Consider the following 21,576-nt stretch of genomic DNA (forward strand, 5'->3'; position numbering starts at 1 on the left):
TTTAATTAAAAGAAGGAGCGGGCGAGGGAGAGACCAGAAGAGGCGGCTGTTCCAGATGGAGCCTGGGGAGCTGGGAGCTGAGCAGTGATCGCTGGGGCGGAGAGCACCACCGGCAGCATGGAGCGTGCCTACTGCTTCCTGGGGTGTCTGCTGCTGGCCGCAGGGGGGCCCCTGGCCGCCGCCAAACGTGAGCGATCCCCGTGTCTGTGTTCACCGATCTTTGGCGGGGGCTGCGGGCCGGGCTGTCTGGGGCAGTGCCGTCTGCGCCAGCGCTGGGCTCCGGAACCGCTGGGAATGTGGGAACCGCAGCAAATGCCTCCAGCTCCATCCTTAGCTCCAGGCTCATAGAAGCTAATAGCCGTGCAGCCTGTCTCTGGAGCTTTTTGTTATTTTCCCCAGACAGGGAGGGCGGGGTGCGCGGGAACAGTGGCTGGCCTGAGAACAGAGCTACGCTCCCCACGGAACTTTGGTGTCGGCCCGGGAGGGGGGGAGGCAGAGGGCTCAGGTCAGAGGGGCCCTGAATCTGGAGACGAGCTCTCTAACAGTCCCAGCCCAGAAGCCACCCGCTGGGATTTCTCCCGGAGGAGCCGCTATGGCGAGGTCACTGCGAGGAGAGCTGAAGGGTTGGCAGCTTGTTCACAATGCCGGGGCCCAGGTCTCTGAAACAAGAATCTTTGGACGTGGGTCCGAGCATTCTTGTTTAAAAAGCTCCGCCCTAGCCGGCGTGGCTCAGTGGATATTGTCGGCCTGTGGACCCAAGGATCTCGGGTTCGATTGCAGTCGAGGGCACATACCTCGGTTGCAAGCCCAGGTCAGAGGCTGCAGGAGGCAACCGATGGACATCGATGTTTCTCTCCATCTTTCCCTCTCTCTCCCACTCTCTCTAAAAACCAGTGGGAAAACACCCTCAGGTGAGGATTTAAGAAACGGCAACATAAAAAGCTCCTCCTGTGAGTGGAATGCAAAGCCGGAGTCTGAGCCACCGAGGGCAGATGCAGCCCCCTATCCAGCCCCAGGGGGTGGCGATGGGCCCCGCGCTCCAGCAGTCGGCGTGGCGCAGGAGTAACATGTGTGTCACCCCGAGGGCCACCCACCTGCCTCCAAAAGGCACTCATGGGCTGAAAAGCCAGGGGTCCCCGTTCTGCCCCTGACTTCCCAGGCCCAGGGAGGGAGGCGCTGAGCAGGGACCGCCTCGGCGTCCCCACCATTCGCACCGGCAGCCTGTGTGCTGGCTGCTCCCCTCCGTCCTCAGCTCAGCCCCACGGCACCTCCAGCACCGTCCGGAGCAGCCTGTCCTCACCGTCAACAGGTGGGGACACAGCCCGGCCTGCCACTCCCCTGCTCAGCCTGAGGGGGCAGCATCTCGGACCCTTGGCCGAGGGCCCCGGGCACAGATCCCTCCCGCCGCCTCCTGTGGGAGAGCAGTGTCTGCAGGGACATGTCCTCGCAGAGTGGGAGCCGGAGGGGAAGGCAGGAAGCTGCTGGCAGCCCTGGAGGCCAGGGCGTGTGTCCTGGGGCGGGAGGCCTGGGCTGGGCGGGAGGCCTGGGCTGGGCGGGGAGCGGCATTTGGGGGGAAGTGGGGGGAAGCGGCCAGAGGCGTGTCCAGTTCTGTCAGGGCCGGGGAGACCCTGCCCCGCCATCTCCTATGACCAGGGACTGGGCAGGTGCCAGGGTGGGAGAGTGTGGGCCTGTGTCAGCCGACTGAGCATTGGCTCATGTGTGTCTCTCTGTCTGCACGACCTGTCTTGTGAGATGTCTGTTCAGGCCTTTTGATTGGATTGTTTGAGTTTTAACACTGAGCATTGAAAATTCTTCATATACTGCCGAGACCGGTTTGGCTCCATGGATAGAGCGTCGGCTTGGGGACTGAAGGGTCCCGGGTTCGATTCTGGTCAAGGGCATGTATCTTGGTTGCGGGCATATATCCCCAGTAGGGGGTGTGCAAGAGGCAGCTGGTCGATGGCTCTCTCTCATCCATGTTTCTAACTCTATCTCTCTCCCTTCCTCTCTGTACAAAATCAATAAAATGTATATAAATTTAAAAAGAAAAGAAAACTCTTCGTATATTCTAGAGATTAGCTCTTTCTGGGAAATGCAGTGTTTCCTTTGCCATTCCGTCCTCTCCCAGGAGGCTGGCATTGGGATGATCCGGTCACTGGCCCTGGGCCACGCAGCTGGGAATGGAAGCAGCCGCTGTCACGCTACCGTCCCGCCCACGGCTGCACAGCTGCGGGGCCCCCCGCCAGCAGCGGGCGGGCACGGCGGCTCGGCTCCACGCAGCTTTCATTTCCTCCTCTGCCAAACTGGAAAAGGGGTTCTTGCGAGATCAGCCAACGGCAGGTGCTTGGAGTGGGAGGCCTACAAGGTAGCGATCGTCTTTCTCAGCCAGCCTCCTGAGCGGGGGCCTGCGCCCAGTCCTAGCCTCCTCCCCACCCACACCCCTGGCTTAGCTCCGAGAACAGACCAGCGGGCTTGGATCTCTCAGCCCATTAGGCAACGTAACAAAACACTGATGTCCCGGCTCCTCCTGGCCCTCACCCAGAGCTGCTGGCCCCAGCAAACGGGACGGGTAGGATTCAGTGTCTCACACACTAAGGGGCCCTCACCGCTGTCCAATCACAGCCCTGGGAGGAAGGAGGGAGAGGAAGGTGCTGACAAGCTCGTTGAGGATCAGCCTCAGCCGCAGGTGGTGATGGGCGAGCGGGGAGGCCCAACTGCCCACAGGAAAGCCAGGGCTGAGCTGGGAGTGACTCCATTGACCTTCCTATGTATCCTCCCCCCTCATATCCCACCATCCCCTGCCAGCACACCCCTCTGCTTCCCCTTCCAGTCTGCTTACTATTGGGTGTTGTTTTTCCCTTCTGCTTTTCATTCAACTTGTAATTCTGCGGTCATTGTAGATTCATGTACATTTGTAAGAAATACTACAGCCCAGCTGAGTGTGGCTCAGTGGTTGAGCGTCAACCCAAGAACCAAGAAGTCACCGGTTCGATTCCCTGTCAGGGCACATGCCAGGTTGCAGGCTCAATCCTCAGTGTGTGTGTGTGTGGGGGGGGGGGGGGGGTGCAGGAGGCAGCCAATCAATGATTCTCTCTCATCGTTGATGTTTCTATCTTTCTCTCCCGCTCCCTCCCTCTCTGAAATCAATAAAAATGTATTTTAAAAAATACTACAAAGAGATCCCCCTGTACTCTTTCCCAGGTTTCTCCCACTGGTAGCATCTTATAAAACTAGTGTATAATATCACTATACAGACCGTTCCATCACCTCAAGGGTCCCTCATCCCTTTAACAGCCAAAGCACCCAGCCCCAGCTGCTGGCAACCACCAATTCATTTTCTTTCTTTTTAAAAAAATATATCTTATTTTTTACAGAGAGGAAAGGAGAGGGACAAAGAATTAGAAACATCGATGAGAGAGAAACATCGATTCAGCTGCCTCTTGCATACCCCCCACTGGGGATGTGCCCGCAACCAAGGTCCCTTGACCGGAATCGAACCTGGGACCCTTCAGTCCGCAGGCCGACGCTCTATCCACTGAGCCAAACCAGTTTCTGCTGGCTGCTTTTTTTTTTTTTTTTTTTTTTTTTTTTTTTTTTTTTAACTCAATGTACTTTACTGACGATGTTGCATGTGTCAGTCATTTTGTTTGTTTGTTTGTTTTTACTACTGAGTGGTATTCCACGGCCTGGATGGACCACACCTTAACCCTTCACCCAGAGAGGGCTATCTGGGTTGTCTCAGTGTGGGCTGTTTTGGATAAAGCTGCTAGGAACATTCGTGCCCAGGTTTTTATGTGAACATAAGTTTCCTTTTCTCTGGGGTGAATGCCCAAGGGTTCAATTGCTTAGTTGCATGGTAATTACATGCTTAGTTTTACGAGAAACTACAAACTGTTTTTCGAATTGTGACTGGACCATTCTACAGTCCCACCAGCCGTGTCTTAGTGATCCAGTTTCTTCCCCTCGTCACCTGCATCAGATGTGTCCCTGTTTTTCATTTTGGTAATTCTGAAGGGTGTACAGTGGAATCTCATTGGGCTTGTAATGTACATGTCTCTACTGGTTGGCGAAACTGAACATCTTTTCATCTGTGTCTCTCTGACTGCACAACCTGTTTTGTGAAATGTCTGTTCAGGTCTTTTGATTGGATTGAGTTTTAACACTGAGCATTGAAAATTCTTCATATATTCTAGATCAGGGGTCTTCAAACTTCTCTCATTATGAGAATCACCTGGTGGAGGTGTTAAAACACAGATTCCTGATAGCACTTCTTATAGTTGGGATCCGGGAATCTGTGTTTTAACAACTCCACCAGGTGATTCTCATAATGAGAGAAGTTTGAAGACCCCTGTAATCTAGATATTAGCTCTTTCTTGGAAATGCAGTTTGCTAACATTTTCTCCCTGTGTTTCATTTGCTATTTCATCCTCTTCTCATGATATTTCACTGAGCAGAATTTTTTTTATTTTAATGAGGTCTCATTTATCATTTTTTTCCTTCCATGGGATGGATTTTTGGTGTTACATCTAAGAATTCTTGTCTAGCCTGGAGCCTGAAGCCCTCTCCTGATTTTTTAAAAAACTTTACTTGTTTGACATATTGAAAATATTACGTATGTTCTTTCTAACCTTATGAAATAAAAAGTGACTTGAACCATTGTTAGGTAAGTACTAAACAAGGAATAGAGTTGACTAAATCATTGGTTTTTTTAATATTGATACAGGATTTCATGATGTGCTGGGCAATGAAAGAACTTCTGCTCATATGAGGGAGCACAACCAATTAAATGGTTGGTCTTCAGATGAAAATGATTGGAATGAAAGACTCTATCCGGTGTGGAAAAGAGGAGACCCGAGGTGGGAAAAATCCTGGAGAGGTAAGTGGAATGACCCAACCCACACAACTGTCATTTCCTATTTAAGTTAGTCTCAGATTATAGACTTGGAAATCATGTGGCTTGTGTTTCTTCTGTGAATGACAGTGCTCTCGGCATCTGGATTTGGCATTCTCTCCTTTATCTTAACATATCGCTTTCTACGTCACGCACCTAAATACAATAGTTTGATCTCCTTAGAAGTTATAAGTTTATGGTTTTTGAAAGACTTTGGAGAGTGAGCAGGGTTTGATCTCAAACCCATTTAACGAATGTGTGAACGGTCCTGTCCAGGAGATCTGAGGCTCCAGAGTAGTTTCTGACCATCTCAACACTGTGGCTTGTCAGGAAGTGAGTACCTTTCTATCCACATGAATGAATGGCTTCTTCAGTCATTGGTTTTGAGTTAAAAAAAAAAAATACAAACTTTTAATACTTGGTTTTTCCATCCAAGTAAGCAGATTTTAAAACTTATTTTAAGTGAATGTTCTTTCTGTGTTTAGAGAATTCTTTAACTGGTCTAATAAATAACAACTTCTTACTATTTATTATTTATCTTCTAGAATGTTGTATTCTGTAAACAAAATTAGGAATCCGGAAAATAAATTAATGTATTGTAAAGAGGCGTAAGGATCCTCTAGCTGGTCCTCGGAATTAGATTTGACTTGATGTCATTCATCAGTGACAGGAAAGGGATGCCTGATCATGGAGCTCCATCTTTCTTTGCCCTAGGAGGCCAGGTGAAGGCAGTTCTGACCAGTGATTCCCCAGCCCTGGTGGGCTCAAATATAACGTTTGTGGTGAACCTGGTGTTCCCCAGATGCCAAAAGGAAGATGCCGATGGCAACATCGTCTATGAGAAGAACTGCACAGACGGTAAGGAATGTTATTCACGTCCCAGGAACACGCTAGTTCTCTGAGCTACCGGAGACCCATCTGAGAAACCTTGATCCTCGTGGGCACTTCTCCCATGAATGCAAGTTGCTGCTGTCATCCCATGTCACCCGCTCAAGCTGGTGAAGGGGAGGGTGAGAGTGTGATTCCACTCAGTCCCTTCACCAACATTAGCCAACGACCCTTCGGCAAACGGATGGCTCTCTGCTACCTGGAGCCCTCCTTCAGAGCTGCCTTGGCAAGCTCAGTTTGTTCTTAGTGTCCAGGTGATTGGACAGAGAATACCTTGTTGGTTCTCAAGTTTTGGTTTTATGACGGAATTCTTTTGGCTACTCGAGGAATAGCCAATTTGACAGATGTTTGCTGCTTAGAGTAATTCTGCTCACAGGTATTTCTTCAGCAAGTGCTGTGTGACTAGCACAAATGACAAGGTATCTGTATTTTGGATTTGTTTTGGTCTTAGTCAAAGCGGATAAGTTCTTTGTTAAAGAGTGAAAATACACACAAATACATTAAGGGAAACGGTCTTGTTGGAACTGCACATTCTTAAAAATGCTGAGCTAATTACTAAGATTCTTCGATCAGGGACAAGGCTATTAAATGCACCTAGTGATCTAATTTTATTATTTAGAACTTCAATTAAACTGTCAACAGTTTATTGATTTATCATATTCCTATGAGAAAAACACTAGATTCTATATAGAACCGGTTTGATAGTTTAAAAGTGCTGTACTTAAAATTCTCTCTCTCTCTCTCTCTCTCTCTCTCTCTCTCTCTCTCTCTTTCTCTCTCTTTCTCCCTCCCTCTCTCTCCTTCTTTCTCTTTTCCTCTTTTCCTTCCTCATTTTTCTCCTCCCTCCCTCCCTTCCTTCCTTCTTTCCTTTCTTCCTTTCTTTCTGAAACAAAATAGCCAAATGCAGCGTGTGAGCCTGATTGCTGTGGTGGGTGGCAATGGCATTGTGCCTGTGTCAGAGGACACCCTCGTTCTAAGGAACTGTGTGCTGAAGTCTCTAGGAGTGGGCAGTCAGGGTGTCCACGAAGTCGGGGAGAAAGGCTACAGATAGAGTGCCTTTAAGAAGACAAAACTGCCCTCGGTTTGGTTTGAATGCAGTTGTGACTTGGACACTCGGGGTGAAGAGGAAGCATGTGAAGCGAGGTTTCTATTGTAGATCCAGCAGGTCAAACTCACAGGCGAACGCGGGCCAAACGAGGCACATGGCTCCGGGGCCGCGAGTGTGACCTGCGTGCGCTAGATGGAACGTTCCTGAGTGTTTGTTCTATCAATACATAAAACGTATGGAATTGAACATACCTGACACATCCAGGAAAACGCACAGGTCATACATGCACCGTTGGGTGAATTCTGAATATTAGGGCTGTCGTTGTTCAACTCTATTGAAACCAGCTTTGAAAAAAAATACATATGAAAAGTGTCTGATTCAATGGTGAGCATGGAGCAGCCTGATCCGGACGACAATCCCGGTTTTTCTTTCTCTGCTCAGGAGCAGGCCCCTCCGCTGACCCGTACGTTTACAACTGGACCGCGTGGGCCGAGGACGCCGACGGGGGCAATGGCAGCAGCCACAGCTACGGCGAGTTCCCGGACGGCAGGCCGTTCCCGCACCACCACCGCCGCCGCCACCGCCACCACCACGGGGGGAGCAAGTGCGGCTTCGTCTACGTGTTCCACACGCTCGGTCGGACTTTTACAAACCCCTTTAGCTTCGCCTTTATCTTTGCTTAACATCTACATTTCTTTCTCCTTTCTTATTCTATAACCAAGAACGAATAGCACGGAGAGTTTAACCATAGTTCATCTGTTAACGTTCCTTAGCTCCCAGGACACCAAAGAATTAGAAGGAGAGAAGGGGGATACAGCCCCGATTCAGCTTTCTTTGTTAAAAAATAAAAAAAAATAAAAAAACTTATTTATTTATTGGAATGGCACATGGCACAAGATGGTCATTTGTTGATTTATTCTTTAACTTTTTATATTGTCAAATGAGTTTTTAAGAATGAAAGAAACATGTTCTTTTTAGGAAATTGGGAAGATGCAGAAATGTACAAATGAAAAATCAGCCACCCATAATTAACACCAGAGGTTATCACTGTTAACACAGTGGTGTTTTCTTTACTAGTATTTCTTGATTTGGACTATAAAGTACACAGATTTTTTTTCTTGATGTCACAAGTATTTGATTGTATCATTAAAATTCTTTATATACATTTTTTAAATGACTATATATAACATTCCATTGTGTAGAAATAACATAATCTAACCTCTGCTCTTCTTGGGCATAGCCAACCTCGTTTCCTTTTTTCCCACAAATGGTACCCACTTTGTCTATTGCTGGCGAAGTGACTACATTTGGGAAGAGCAGGTTTTAGTTATTTCTAGCAAAGCTGCTAAGTCCTTGGTTAAGATTGTCACCAGGTACCACCTGGCTCTGCAAGTTTGAAAATTGCTCCCAATAGTACAGCCTCCAAATTCCTAAATGCTTTGTCTTTCATTTTGTAAATTAGAGAAAGCTTCTCTTTCTCCAACGAACTACTTGCAAATCAAAACAAAATATTAATAATGCACTCTGATTGAACAAAGAACAAAATACATGTCAAATATTATGCCATCTGTTTAAATCAGTTGATTTACAGCTGACTTTTTCAGTGCATGTCTGGCCCTTGGTCTGGCCCCTCACCCGTGTCATGATTTCTTTGACCTGACATGGAGTTTTCACAGAGTCGCTTACGCTTACTGACACTAGGAGTCTGTGTAGCCTAGTTAACATCCATTACCTTAACTAGTTAAGATGTCTTTGTTTGCGATCAGCTTTTAGCCAGGAATTTTTGTTTTTCTAACAAGACTGCTTTGAAATCCCATCCTCTGCTGAGGTCTCAGAGTGAACTGATATTTTCCCCACTAAGCATTGCCCCTGAGCCTCTCTCGGTGCCGGAACTAACGTTTTCCTCGCATACAACGAACCCCCTCAGAGACTCCATCAGAACTGTCTCTGAATGTCCAAATGACACATCCCTGAGCAGTCTGGTGTATTTTCCTAGCACCTTTGAACAGGCGATAAACATGGTCTTCCAACATCTCACAAGCATCCATCTTACAATGCCTGTCACTTCTCTGCCACGTGACCCAAAAGGATGAGAAACGTCCTCGGGCCCTGAAGGAGAGGAGTCACTTCCGCTGCTGACAGAGGCAGCCAGATTTTAGTTTGTACAAAAAGAAAAAGAATGGCTCACTGGTGTCCTAGAATGCTTTTAGAGAACCGCGCCATTCCTTTTATACCCACCACACCATCCATCACTTACTGCCTATCTGTACGCAAACACTGTTAGAGAGTGGAGGACTCTAGTCCCCTTAAAAAAAAAAAAAAAAAAAAAAAAAAAAAAAAAGCTTCTTAATTACATAGCCAGAATAGTGATATTATTACAAAAATAAGGTTGATTCTTGGATAAATTTTTTAAAATGCCATTGGTCACTTCACCATTACATTAAATGTATTTTCGCCCTGGTCGTCTTGGCTCAGTGGATAGAGCATCAGCCTGCGGATTGGAGGGTCCCAGGTTCGATTCCGGCCAAGGGCACACATGCCTAGGTTGCGAGCTTGATCCCCAGTAGGAGGTGTGCAGGAGGCAGCCTATCAATGATTCTCTCTCATCACTGATGTTTCTATTTCTCTCTCCTTCTCCCTTCCTCTCTGAAATCAATAAAGAAATATATTTTTTTTAATGTATTTTCTATGGGAAATACATCTATTTCAAGTGCCAAGTCACATCTATTTCAAGTGCCAAGGCACTTATTTATAATAAGTGTTTATTTATGAACTAGCGATGGCATTATCCCACCAAACAGCTCTGTTCGTTTTACCCATGCAGTTACGTCTATTTAACTGTAGGTTTGCTTTATAAGGTTTCATGTCACAACACTTCCTGGTGTTCCCTCCCCAGAGCGAGCAATCTCAAATGACCGTGGCTCGTTGTTAAGAAACAGCTTCCTCTCATGGTCCTGTAACAGTAACCAACACCTAACCATTCCCACCTCTCACAGGTCAGTATTACCAGAAATTGGGACGGTCCTCAGCCAGTATTTCTATCAACACAACCAACGTGACGCTTGGCCCGCAAGTCATGGAGGTAGCTGTCTACAGAAGAGACGGAAGGGCATACGCTCCCGTTGCAGAAGCGAAAGATGTGTACCTGGTGACAGGTGAGCGTGTGAAAGCTCAGTAACTGAGCAGGGCCCTTCGTTCCGATGATGTTCCTGGGTCAAGGAGTGAGGCTGAGCGTTCCGGTTTGGGTCACCGTTCATCTGGACTCCTCTTCAAACTTATTTTTTTTTTAAATATATTTTATTGATTTTCCACAGAGAGGAAGAGAGAGGGATAGAGTTAGAAACATCGATGAGAGAGAAACATCGACCAGCTGCCTCCTGCACACCCCCCACTGGGGATGTGCCCGCAACCAAGATATATGCCCTTGACGGGAATCGAAACTGGGACCTTTCAGTCCACAGACCGACACTCTAACGACTGAGCCAAACTGATTAGGGCTCCTCCTCAAACTTATATTCAAGGATGTACTCCCTCTGTTTTCCAGATTAGCATGGGGAAACTCTAGAAAAACTTACCCAGGAAAAAGAAAAACGATGTTGAATTATCCTTAATTTAAATGTTTGGCAAAGTGTTATTGAATTCATCCACTTAAAACCAAGCAATCATGCATTCTTCCTAAACATCTATGTCTTTCAGATCAGATTCTTGTGTTTGTGAATATGTCCCAGAAGAATGATCGAAATGCCTCTGACGAAACCTTCCTCAGGGACATTCCCATTCTGTTCAATGTCCTGATCCATGACCCCAGCCACTTCCTGAGTGGGTCTATCATTAGCTACCGGTGGAACTTCGGGGATAATACTGGTCTGTACATTTCCAACCATCGCACTTTGAACCACACGTACGTGTTCAACGGGACTTTCAGCGTGAACCTCACTGTGCAGGCGGCAGTGCCTGGACCTTGCCCGTCACCAACCCCCAGACCTCCAAAACCCACCCCTTCTCTGCGTAAGTGTTCTCCAGTGCTCTTTGGGGGCAGGGGTCCCTAACTGCTAAAAGGAAATGGCATGGAAGTTAGTGTCACAGCCCCAGGTCAAAGGGTTGTGTCCAGACTGCAAACATCTGTTGGTTCTTACGGCCACTTTATCCCTATTTTAAGCTATTAGAATATGTGTGAAGACTTTGCAGGTAAACGTTAGTGACTTGTAAACCTCTCTTTGACCTGGTGTTCACTGGCCTCTGTCACGTGAGCAGGTGCTTCCCCCCTCAAGCTCACGTTTGTTGCTATGAGAAGACACGCTGGCGTCTTGTACCAAAACCTTCCGGCCATCCTGCTTCCCTTCCTCCCGCCCACTTTTCTCTCCGCTTCCATCCTCCTCCCTCGCTGCCCACATCCACTCACTGTCCCATGAAGACACAGCCACACCTAAAAGCACTTTCTAAATGGAATGTACCTTGAGGATATTTCTTGGTCAGCAAGCTGGAAAGACTACAGACATTAAAATTATTCTGGATATAAAGCTTAGTGGATTAAATCCCACCCTCTACTAATAGCATATGAGGACATTCAAGAAGTTCTTAAGCGTCTTCTTTGGGAAGCCTTAGCTTCCCTTCCCCACACAGCCATTACATATCTTAGCACCCCAGGATCCAGGGCGTTGTAATAGGCTGGCATCCTCTCATTGGACACAAGAGGGCGCCATCACCAAGCCCAGAGGAACCATGCCATCATGATGTCTAAACTTGTCATTGTTTTTTACCAAAAACCTGTTTGTTATAAGTAATAAACTATCATAATAGTGTTATCAATAAAATTAGATATTATTAAACCAAACATATGTAAATCAAGACACTATAATTTATTACTAATTTTATTCTTTAAAATATATTTTATTAATTTTTATTAGAGAAAAGCGAGGAAGAGGGTGAGAGAGAGAGGTGAAGAAACACCCATTTGTTGTTCCACTTATTTATGCATTCATTGGTTGAATCTTGCATGTGCCCTGACCAAGGAAGGAGCCCACAACCTTGACAAATCGGCATGATGCTCTAACCAACCGAGCTATCTGGCCAGGGCCCATCTGTCTGTTAAAGTGTTCGTTTTTCTCCAGTAGCCCTTTAATCATACCTTGACTTTATAAATATAGACACAGAGATATAAACTTAACTTTAGGTATGTCTGCAAAGCAACACATGCATTTTTATAAGCATTCTACCAATGATAAAGCAACTTTTATTACTTGGTCATTTTTTTAATATATTTTATTGATTTTCCACAGAGAGGAAGGAAGAAGGATAGAGAGCTAGAAACGTCGATGAGAGAGAAACATCAACCAGCTGCCTCTTGCACAACCCCTACCGGGGATGTGCCCGCAACCAAGGTGCATGCCCTTGACCGGAATCGAACCTGGGACCTTTCAGTCCGGAGACCGACGCTCTACCGCTGAGCCAAACCGGTTTTCGGCTACTTGGTCATTTTTTAAAGTTTTATTTTGAAATATAGCAGAGTCATGATTCCATGCTCTAACTCAGTGGTCGGCAAACCACAGCTCGCAAGCCACATGCAGCTCGTCTGATGAGTTTGCCATCCACTGCTCTAACTGACAGCTACCTTCTGCCTGTCAAGAACTCTAGAAGTTCTCTGGTTCCTGGAAACAGCCAGCCATCTTTAATACCCTGTACACACAAATCTACTGCTACAGAACACAGCGGTTAAGTCTCAGGACTGAGTGATTATCCTGTAACTCCCGAAGGACCACTGCGAGACTCGGGGGACATCCCCAAGAGTCTGCCGCAGGCAGTCCTGCTGATAACCCGCTGCATTTGAACCCAACATGGCATCGGAGCCTTGCAAGCTTTCCCAAGTGGCACTTCCCAAAGTGTGTGCCATGGAACCTTGCTTCCAGAGATGCCCTGAGAAGGCCCCTCAGAGCGAAGGAGCTTCATGCTCGGCCCCGAGGAGGCCCGGCGAGCTTTCCCAGGGGCTCCAGGCCACGTGTCCCGTGGTAAACAGGGGCCCCTTCCCGCAAAATGGGGTCCATTTCACGCCTTCTTAAATTTTAGAGACAGTAATGCTACATTTTCACTATCATACTTTCTTCCCAGTCTTTTTATCTTGTTAAAGGAATACCAACACCTTAATTAGAGCTTTTGAAGTTATAACTAATTATCTTTTTACTGGGGTAAAATTGATGTATCACATTATATTAGTTCCAGGTGTACAGGGCATTACATTCGTTGTTTTAATCCTACTCAAAGGGTTATTTTTTCAAAAGCATCTTGTGCCTTTTCCTATTCCCCACATCTCTGCTCACCAATGACTGAGGGCTCTTACAGTGTAAGTTTAGCAGCTGTGAGACAGCCAAACGAGGGGGAAATTGCCTCCTTCCATGTTGCTTGTTTCTTAATCTATGATGCACCTTCCTTACTATTGAAAATTATATATCTTATATATGCTGTAGTGTACCATATTTCATCATGACTGTTGTATTACATATTTTAAATGGCTTCTACCTTTCATTTGCTGCCGATGTTTAAGCAAAATATGAGATGGTATTTACTTGCATAATTTGACAGTGCCTTACGGCTCTCACATCTATATGCATCGATATATGTGTAGTTCGCATTTCGATAGCAATTTAAAAGTTCTTGATGTTTTTCTAAAGGGAGGAGTGGGGGATTGGAATGGGGGGTTGAGGACAAATATGTGATACCTTAATAAAGAAATTTTTAAAAAATAATAAATAAAAATAAAGAGCAGGCAGACAGGTGGTTAGATTTTGGGTTCTATCACGTACATCTTTTATATCCTCAGCAACGAACCTAAACTCTGTTGTTCAAACTCCGCAGCCCCCACGGGGGACGGCCTGCTGGAGCTGAGGGAGGGTCTGGACGAAGACTGCCGGATTGACCGATACGGCCACTTCAGAGCTGTCCTCACAATCGTCGGTAAGACCTGCAGGGGAGGGATGTACCTCAGGCCACCCGCTCACTTCGTTGAGTCTGGTGGGTGCGGGCGGGGAGCAGGGCCACCCACTCCCTCCCAGGCAAAGACTCTGCTGGTGTCTAGATGGCCTCCTGCCTCCCCAGCCTTCCCGCCAGGAACCAGGGGACAGGAGCTTCCGTGAGGCCCGCATCCCGAGGAGCCTGCGGGCCCTGGCTCTCCGGCCTGTGCCCCCCGGGAACCTGAATGAATGAGCCTCACGAGAAGGCCCGTGACCAGTTCCCACAACTCCCGCCTTCTCCCCTCGCCGGTTTCTCAAAGCCACGCTTCTTGTATGTAAGAAGTGTGAGTGAACAGGGCCACCACACGCATGTGTGCACTCCAGGCACAGCCCACAAGCACCCAACAGAGAAGGCAGTGGGTCTGAGCCAGGCCGGGCCCCCTGGGCCTGGGGGAGTGCACCTGGGGCTGCGTCCCCCAGGGGCACCTGTTCCTGGAGCCCCCGCCCAGAGCGGGCACTGCCTTCGAACACGGACACGGGGTCAGACATGACGAGCGAGGGTGGGCTGAGGACCGTTCAGTTTGACTTTGAAAGTGCTGCAGGGGCACGTATGCGAGGCGGTGGGTGGGGTCCCGGGTCCGGGAGTGTGTGGCGTGGGGTGGTCTGATTTGGGTTGGTTTCCCTTGTATGTTGATGTGTTTTCCCATGGGGGGTCGTTCTGTCAGAGGGCATCCTAGAGGCGAGCATCGTGGACGTGACAGAAGTTCTGCCGCCCCTGCCGCCGCCCGAGGACCCCCTGGTGGACTTCCTGGTGGCCTGCGAGGGGACGTGAGTACCTCGCCTCCCCAGAGGGCGGCCAAGTGGGGACGCCAGGCCTGAGCAGAGGCCTGACCCATCTCCCCGAACAAGTGGGCTCCTAGTCCTAGTTCGTCAGGAAGCCAGGACGAGGCAGGACCCCTCGAGGCCTTCTCAAGGATGCATTTGTTTGCTGAAGGAGAGCAGTGCTCACACCTGTAACTGCTGGTGAAGCTGAATGATCATTATTGATCGGACGGTTACTGTGTTCGTACCCTGGTCCCTCTGTTTTCACACAATCCTGAGTGCCCTCATTTTACAGATAGGGCCATGGCGATTACAGAACCTAACCCACCAGACAGGGGGTCCCTGTCAGCACAGTCCACAGGCCAAGCTCTGGCTCAGAAACCCACTCTTTCCCCCCATCCCCCCTAATGTTTCTGTTGATTTTAGAGAGGGAGGAGGGAGAGGGGGAGAAAGAAAAACAGTGATATGAGAGAGAATGATGGATAGGTTGGCTCCTGCACGCCCCCTACTGGAGATCAAGCCTGCAGCCCAGGCCTGTGCCCCGACCTGGAATCAAACCGGCGACCTTTTGGTGCACAGGATGATGCTCAACCAACTGAGCCACACTGGCCAGGGCAGAGGCCCTCTCTAGGCTCCCCGAGGCTCCTCCAGAGTGGCAAAAGGCCGAGGAGGAGTAGCTGGGTCCCAGTATTAATTAACAGCAATGCCTGACAATCCTGCCTCTCCTTATAATTTACAAAGCTCCTCTAGTGCATTTTATAATTTGGCTTCCTACGGTTTGATTATAACTAAATATAATAGACTAAGTAGATATCAGTGAATATATGTACTACATCAATTAATTGTTCATGAATTAACTGATTCACATACACATAAATCCAGTGATTAAAATGTATGTGTATGGCCCTAGTCGACTTGGCTCAGTGAATAGAGCATCAGCCTGCAGACTGAAGGGTCCCGGGTTCGATTCCGGCCAAGGGCACACGCCTGGGTTGTGGATTGATCCCCAGTGGGGGGTATGCAGGAGGCAGTCTCTCAATGATTCTCTCTCATCATTGATGTTTCTATCTCTCTCTCCTTCTCCCTTCCTCTCTGAAGTCAATAGAAGAAATATATTTTTTAAAAATGTATGTGTATGTAAATGTATGAATGAACAAGAGTATGGGACAGCTTGGGGACAGAGGACTGACAGGAACTAGAGAAAAAGCCGACTGAAGAGTGAGGCTGTGGCAGAGGCCGGGGCATGCCTCCATCGCCCCCCACGCTCCCATGGCACCCAGCATCAGAGCCCTGTTTCTCCCTCCAGAAGTGAAACAGTGGCTAAACAATCCTGCCTGGCCGGGTGGCCCAGTGGTCACAAGGACAGCTATCAAACATCTCTGGTTCAAGTCCCAGCTCCGCCTCTGACTGCTGTGTGATCTTGGGCCAATGTCTTCTGTCCTGAGTGCTTCGTCCCTTGCTACGCTGGGATAATGTCACTTTCCTCCTAAAGTCATTGAGAGGAATAGGCAGACCATGTCCCACATCCAAAATGCAGGCCTCACACAGTAAACGTCATACGCAGCTGCCGCCGCCGCCGCTGCTGTGTTGTCCTCTGCAGGAACCTGGGCAGGCCGGCTCTGGCTTCTAGGATGCATTTGCCTAAGACCTACCGCCGTCTGCATCCTGGAGGGTAGAAGGTGGAGGCCATGGCTTGGGCTTCACACAGCGTCCAGCAGCCCCTGGCCTGCCTTGGTGGCACATAGCTTCTTCCTGTCCCATCCCCCGGCCTCACCTTCCAGACAGTAGGCAGGAAACAGTGGCTCAAACGTCAGGTATTTGAGGGGAAATAAGGTGGATTTCAATTTTGTAGAAATGATTTTTCCTTTAAAGCTGCTTGGTCCCTCTCTCTCTCCCTCCCTCTCCCGGCGCTGTGCACGCCCTCAGCATGCCCACCGAGGTCTGCACGGTGGTGTCTGACCCCTCCTGCCAGCTCGCCCAGAACACGGTCTGCAGCCCCGCGGAGGCGGCCGCGGGCGCCGCCTGCTTGCTGACCGTCCGGCGGGCCTTCCGCAGCCCCGGGACCTTCTGCGTGAACCTCACTCTGGGCGACGACGCCAGCCTGGCCCTCGCCAGCACCCTCGTCTCCGTCCGGGGCAGGCGTGAGTGTTGTGTGTTGGTTGTGGGAGCAGCCCACTGTGGTCCCTGCAGGGTTAGGGTTAGGGTTAGGGTTAGGGTTAGGGTTAGGGTTAGGGTTAGGGTTTTGTTCTGTGCGGAAGGGGAGCCACTGGCGGGTGGGAAGTATGGTCCTGCTGCATGCTCTCAGGAGGCCCTGCTGCATGCTCTCAGGAGGCCCTGCTGCATGCTCTCAGGAGGCCCTGCTGCATGCTCTCAGGAGGCCCTGCTGCATGCTCTCAGGAGGCCCTGCTGCATGCTCTCAGAAGGCCCTGCTGCATGCTCTCAGGAGGCCCTGCTGCATGCTCTCAGGAGGCCCTGCTGCATGCTCTCGGGAGGCCCTGCTGCATGCTCTCAGGAGGCCCTGCTGCATGCTCTCAGGAGGCCCTGCTGCATGCTCTCGGGAGGCCCTGCTGCATGCTCTCGGGAGGCCCTGCTGCATGCTCTCAGGAGGCCCTGCTGCATGCTCTCAGGAGGCCCTGCTGCATGCTCTCAGGAGGCCCTGCTGCATGCTCTCGGGAGGCCCTGCTGCATGCTCTCGGGAGGCCCTGCTGCATGCTCTCAGGAGGCCCTGCTGGCTATGAGTGCGGCAGGGCCAGGGGAGGTCAGAGATCTCCTCCGGGGAGAGGGCTGGTGCTGGGACTGCGATGGTGGTGGCGGAGGAGAAGGAGGAAAGAAAGATCAGCCCCGGTGATGCTTTGGCGGCCGAGACCGGATCTGCTGGGTTCCTGGAGTAAAGGGAAGACATAAAACCCTTGCTTCCTGGTTGTCACCACTTAACAGGAGAGACATAGGTGACAGGAAGCAATTGCAACACAACGTGGCTGAGGCAGAGGAAGGGGGGGGGGGGCGAGCAGTGGCCACGGAAGGGGGACCGCCGCCCCATGAATGTTTGGAAGGCGCCCCACAGGGGTGGGCACTGAGATAAGCTGGGGAAGGGCAGTCCCAGCAGAGGGTGAGGAGGTGTGAGAGTGTGGGAGGGTGGGCAGCGCCCGGCGTTCAGAGGGCGAGGAGGTGGGAGGGTGGGAGGGTGGGCAGCGCCCGGCGGTCAGCACAGCGGGGAGGAAGCAGGGGGCGAGGAGGCCAGGCCGTGGGCAGGAGCACGGAGCCCTCTCCCCTGAGCCCTCAGCACCGCGTTCCGGACGGGCCGGCTCATTCTCCAAACAAACGGGGATAAGCTGACCCGAAGGGCGGGTGCCACGTCAGGGAAAAGGGCCCTGTCCCTCCTGCGCGCTCGGTCCTGCATGTGGTCGCCCTGCGAGCGGCGTCCGCGGCGGAGCGGTCACTCACCGGGTCTCCCCCGCGCCAGGCCCGGGCTCCCCGGCGAGGATGGCAGGCGGTGCCCTGGCCGCCGGCTGCGTGGCCGCATTGGTCGCCGTCATCGCCCTCGTGGTGCACAGGTAAGCGGCCGGTTCCAGCGCCTTAAATCCCTGCGGGGCGCTGTTGAAAACAAGCAGCCATGTGCTGCCCACATGGGCCGTTCGCCCTGGCTGGCTTTAACCATTCTGTGTGTGGGAGGAAAATCTCCCCATTGAACGATGGATACCAAACCAGCCTGTTGATTTTGCTGTGGTTTTCTGTGTTGTTGTGTTTTGTTTTGTTTTAATTCAAACAACGCTACCAGATGTCAGGAACTTAACAAAATTGTGTCAGCTCAATATTTAACATGCAAGCTCAGCTTACTGTAAACAGGCACATGTCTCGGATGAAGAAGAGAAAAAATCTTAAAAGCCATAGATTAGCCCTGACCGGTGTGGCTCAGTGGATAGAGCATCGGCCTACGGACTGAAGGGTCCCAGGTTCGATTCTGGTCAAGGGCATGTATCTTGGTTGTGGGCACATCCCCAGTGTGTGTGTGTGGGGGGGGGGGGGTGTGCAGGAGGCAGCTGATTGATGTTTCTCTCTCATTGATGTTCCTAACTCTCTCTCCCTTCCTTTCTGTAAAAAATCAATAATATATATTTTAAAGCCACAGATTAGGTGAAATGGGGTGAACGTTTTTGTACTCGGGCGGGTAAAAGCTTGGGGAAAGGAATATCTCCCAGCTGGGGATGTTTTAAAAATCTTCCTAACACGTTGCTTTTCAGAAAACGCAAGGAATACAAACCGATAGACAACAGCGCTGGGGTCCGAGGCAAAGGCCTGACTGTCTTCCTGGAGCACGCCAAGGTCAAGTTCCTCCCCGGCAGCCGGGAGAAAGACCCCCTGCTCAAGAACCAGCCGGGACTCCTTAAAGCTTCCGCCTGATGTCTCCCCAGCAGCTCGCTCTTCGGTGCCTGTGCTCTTCCCGGTGAGCTGTGCTAGCGAAGAGGACTGTCGACTTTCTCCTGAGACACTGCTGTAAAATATGTACTGGGGTTAGGGAGGTGCACTGTTTTTCTATAGATTAAATGGCATTTTAGAGAAGTGGAGAGGAATTATATGGCGCGCAGCCTCGGCCACGCTATAGAACCGATGGAGTCGGTCAGCCGTGCTTTCTTTCATTATGATTTATGTTTCACTTTTACTGTCTTCACAGGATTAGTAGGATAGACATACCCTGTAGGGGGAGAAGGTACTCTTCATCAGAGGGACCAGGTCACCTGGAAGGTGAGGCTGGACATTTTCTAGCTTCCCATGTACACACACGTGCGTACAGTCAATGCACTGTCCTCCTGTCCCCCAGACCATGCTCCCAGGTACCGGAGCCTATTGCAAGGAGCATGCACGAGCCCCCAACAGGACAACAGGCCACGCCCCTGCGATGATGCAGGTGCTTTTTATGCTAAAATAACAATAAATCTGATCAGTGGGTGTGCATGTTTTTGTGCCAGCCTGCCCTGCCCCGCTGTGTAAAGAAATGGCATCCATTCGCGTATCCCACAGACACGTCATGCTCCCTGTGTGTCAGGCGTGTTGCTGCTCAGACGGGCCGGCCCTCGGTGCTGACGGGCTTGTGTGTGTGTGTGAGTTTCTATGCACTCCAGCACATTTACTTGAAATTGCATATTGTGATTTTCCAAAGGAGACCCCTGGTTGTCCTACTACTTTATTTAAATTACCAGGTGGCTCAGTAGTGGGAGTATCGTTCCACATGCAAAAAGGTGACAGGTCTGAATGCCTGTCACCTTTTTGCATGTGGAACGATACTCCAAGGTACATACCCACGTTTCGAGTTCGATCCCCAGTTGGGACAAGTACAGGAGGCATCTGATCAATGTTTCTCTCTCATATCAGTGTTTTTTTCTCTCTCTCTCTTTACCTTCCTCTCTCTCTAAAAATCAATGTTAACATATCCTCGGGTGAGGGTTAAAAAAAAAAAAGTTATAGAAATTTGATCAGTAAGGGTTTAACTTCCATTTGTAACTAAAACCATTTACCATATGTCAGACATGACAATTTTTTGCCTCTCTTCCCTGTAAAATAAAGTATGAAAAGAGACAAGATCCTGGAATTGTAATTATTTTTTAATTTGTTGTTCGCCTTTTGAGTTCATTTATAGTTTTGACACATAGAAAGTTATTTAATTTTCACAAGCATTTTATACTTTTAAATATATACTTAAAATTTCACAGTGTTTGAAATGTCAATAAATTTATTATGTAAGTGTGTATAATCAGGCCAATCTAAAGGAAGAGGTTTTCCAAAAACAATTGCTCTGGACTCCTGAAACAGTCAGCAGCATTTTAAAAATGAAGGTGAGAGGCTAGTTCTAAATCCTGGATCAGCAAACTTCTTCTGTAAAGGGCCAGATAGTGAATATTGTAGGTTTTGTGTGTCATACAGCTTCTGTCGCAGCTACTCAACTCTGCTACCACATACATAAATGACAAACAAGCTCTTACAAACGCCTTGCTGGTTTGGCTCAGTGGATAGAGTGTCAGCCTGCAAACTGAAAAGTCCCGGGTTCTATTCCAGTCAAGGGCACATGCTGGGTTGTGGGCTTGATCCCTAGTGAGGGGCTTGCAGGAGGCAGCCAATCAATAATTCTCATCATTGACGTTTCCATCTCTCTCTCCCTCTTTCTCTCTGAAATCAATGAAAAATATATTTAATTTAAAAAAACAAACAAAAAGCAGGTGGGAAGTCAGATACGCCCCTCGGCCACCATTTGTTCTAGACCAGAAGAGACTAGAGAGACACAGCAACTGAAAGCAGCTTAGGAGTCTGAATCGGAGCTGTGTGGATAATCAAAAGGCTGTGAAATATATTCTTGGGACAACTAAGGGGAATTCAAGTGCATACATACTGGGTTCCAGACAATCTTATGGGATTATTGTTACTTTTCTTAAGGAATGGTGAAGAATCCTACAAGGAGCTGGTGGAGAGCATCATTTAGTGCATTCACTTCATAGATGGCCTAGATGCCCAAAATGAAGCTATTAGTTCTGAAACCATCTCTGAGGTATAAAGCAAGTGCAGAACATGAATTGTGATATTTCTCCCCTCTATGTGTTGGCTGCAGATCTCTGCTCTCAGCCATGGGTTACTCTGCCCCTTGAGCGTCATTGATAATATTAGGAGGCGTTTTTGGTTGTCACTGCCAGGGTGAGGTGCTGCTGACATCTAGTTGGTAGAGGTTAGGAATGCTGCTAAACATCCTATAAACCACAGCACCCCACAACAAAGCACCCCATGTGATCTGGCCAAGACGTTAGAAACCCTGTATTGGATTAATTGAAGAAACCCTTGACCTGGAGGTAAAGACAGAAGACCTGGATTCAAGCCCAGCCCTGCCACTTAAAGGTGAGTAACCTGGGCAAGTTATTGGGCCTTTCTTGAGCCTCGGTCTCCTCATCTGTAAAATGGGTGTGTGGTCCACAGGGCTGCGCCAGACCCCCTGAGAGAGA

The 21,576-nt window shown here is 49.2% G+C and overlaps 1 protein-coding gene across 1 annotated transcript; it reads left to right on the forward strand.

The window, feature by feature from the left end:
* On the forward strand, nt 1-19,755 carry GPNMB (glycoprotein nmb). The gene is made up of 11 exons (XM_036453715.2): nt 1-187; nt 4,724-4,876; nt 5,606-5,749; nt 7,269-7,463; nt 9,824-9,982; nt 10,524-10,835; nt 13,677-13,775; nt 14,497-14,599; nt 16,520-16,734; nt 18,057-18,147; nt 18,835-19,755. Exons 1-11 carry the CDS (start codon nt 118-120, stop codon nt 18,992-18,994), a joined length of 1,701 nt encoding a protein of 566 aa, XP_036309608.1. The 5' UTR covers nt 1-117; the 3' UTR covers nt 18,995-19,755.
* Nucleotides 19,756-21,576: the final 1,821 nt, after the last annotated feature.

This window comes from Pipistrellus kuhlii, unplaced genomic scaffold (genome assembly GCF_014108245.1).
Source record: "Pipistrellus kuhlii isolate mPipKuh1 unplaced genomic scaffold, mPipKuh1.p scaffold_m20_p_26, whole genome shotgun sequence".
NCBI lineage: Eukaryota > Metazoa > Chordata > Mammalia > Chiroptera > Vespertilionidae > Pipistrellus > Pipistrellus kuhlii.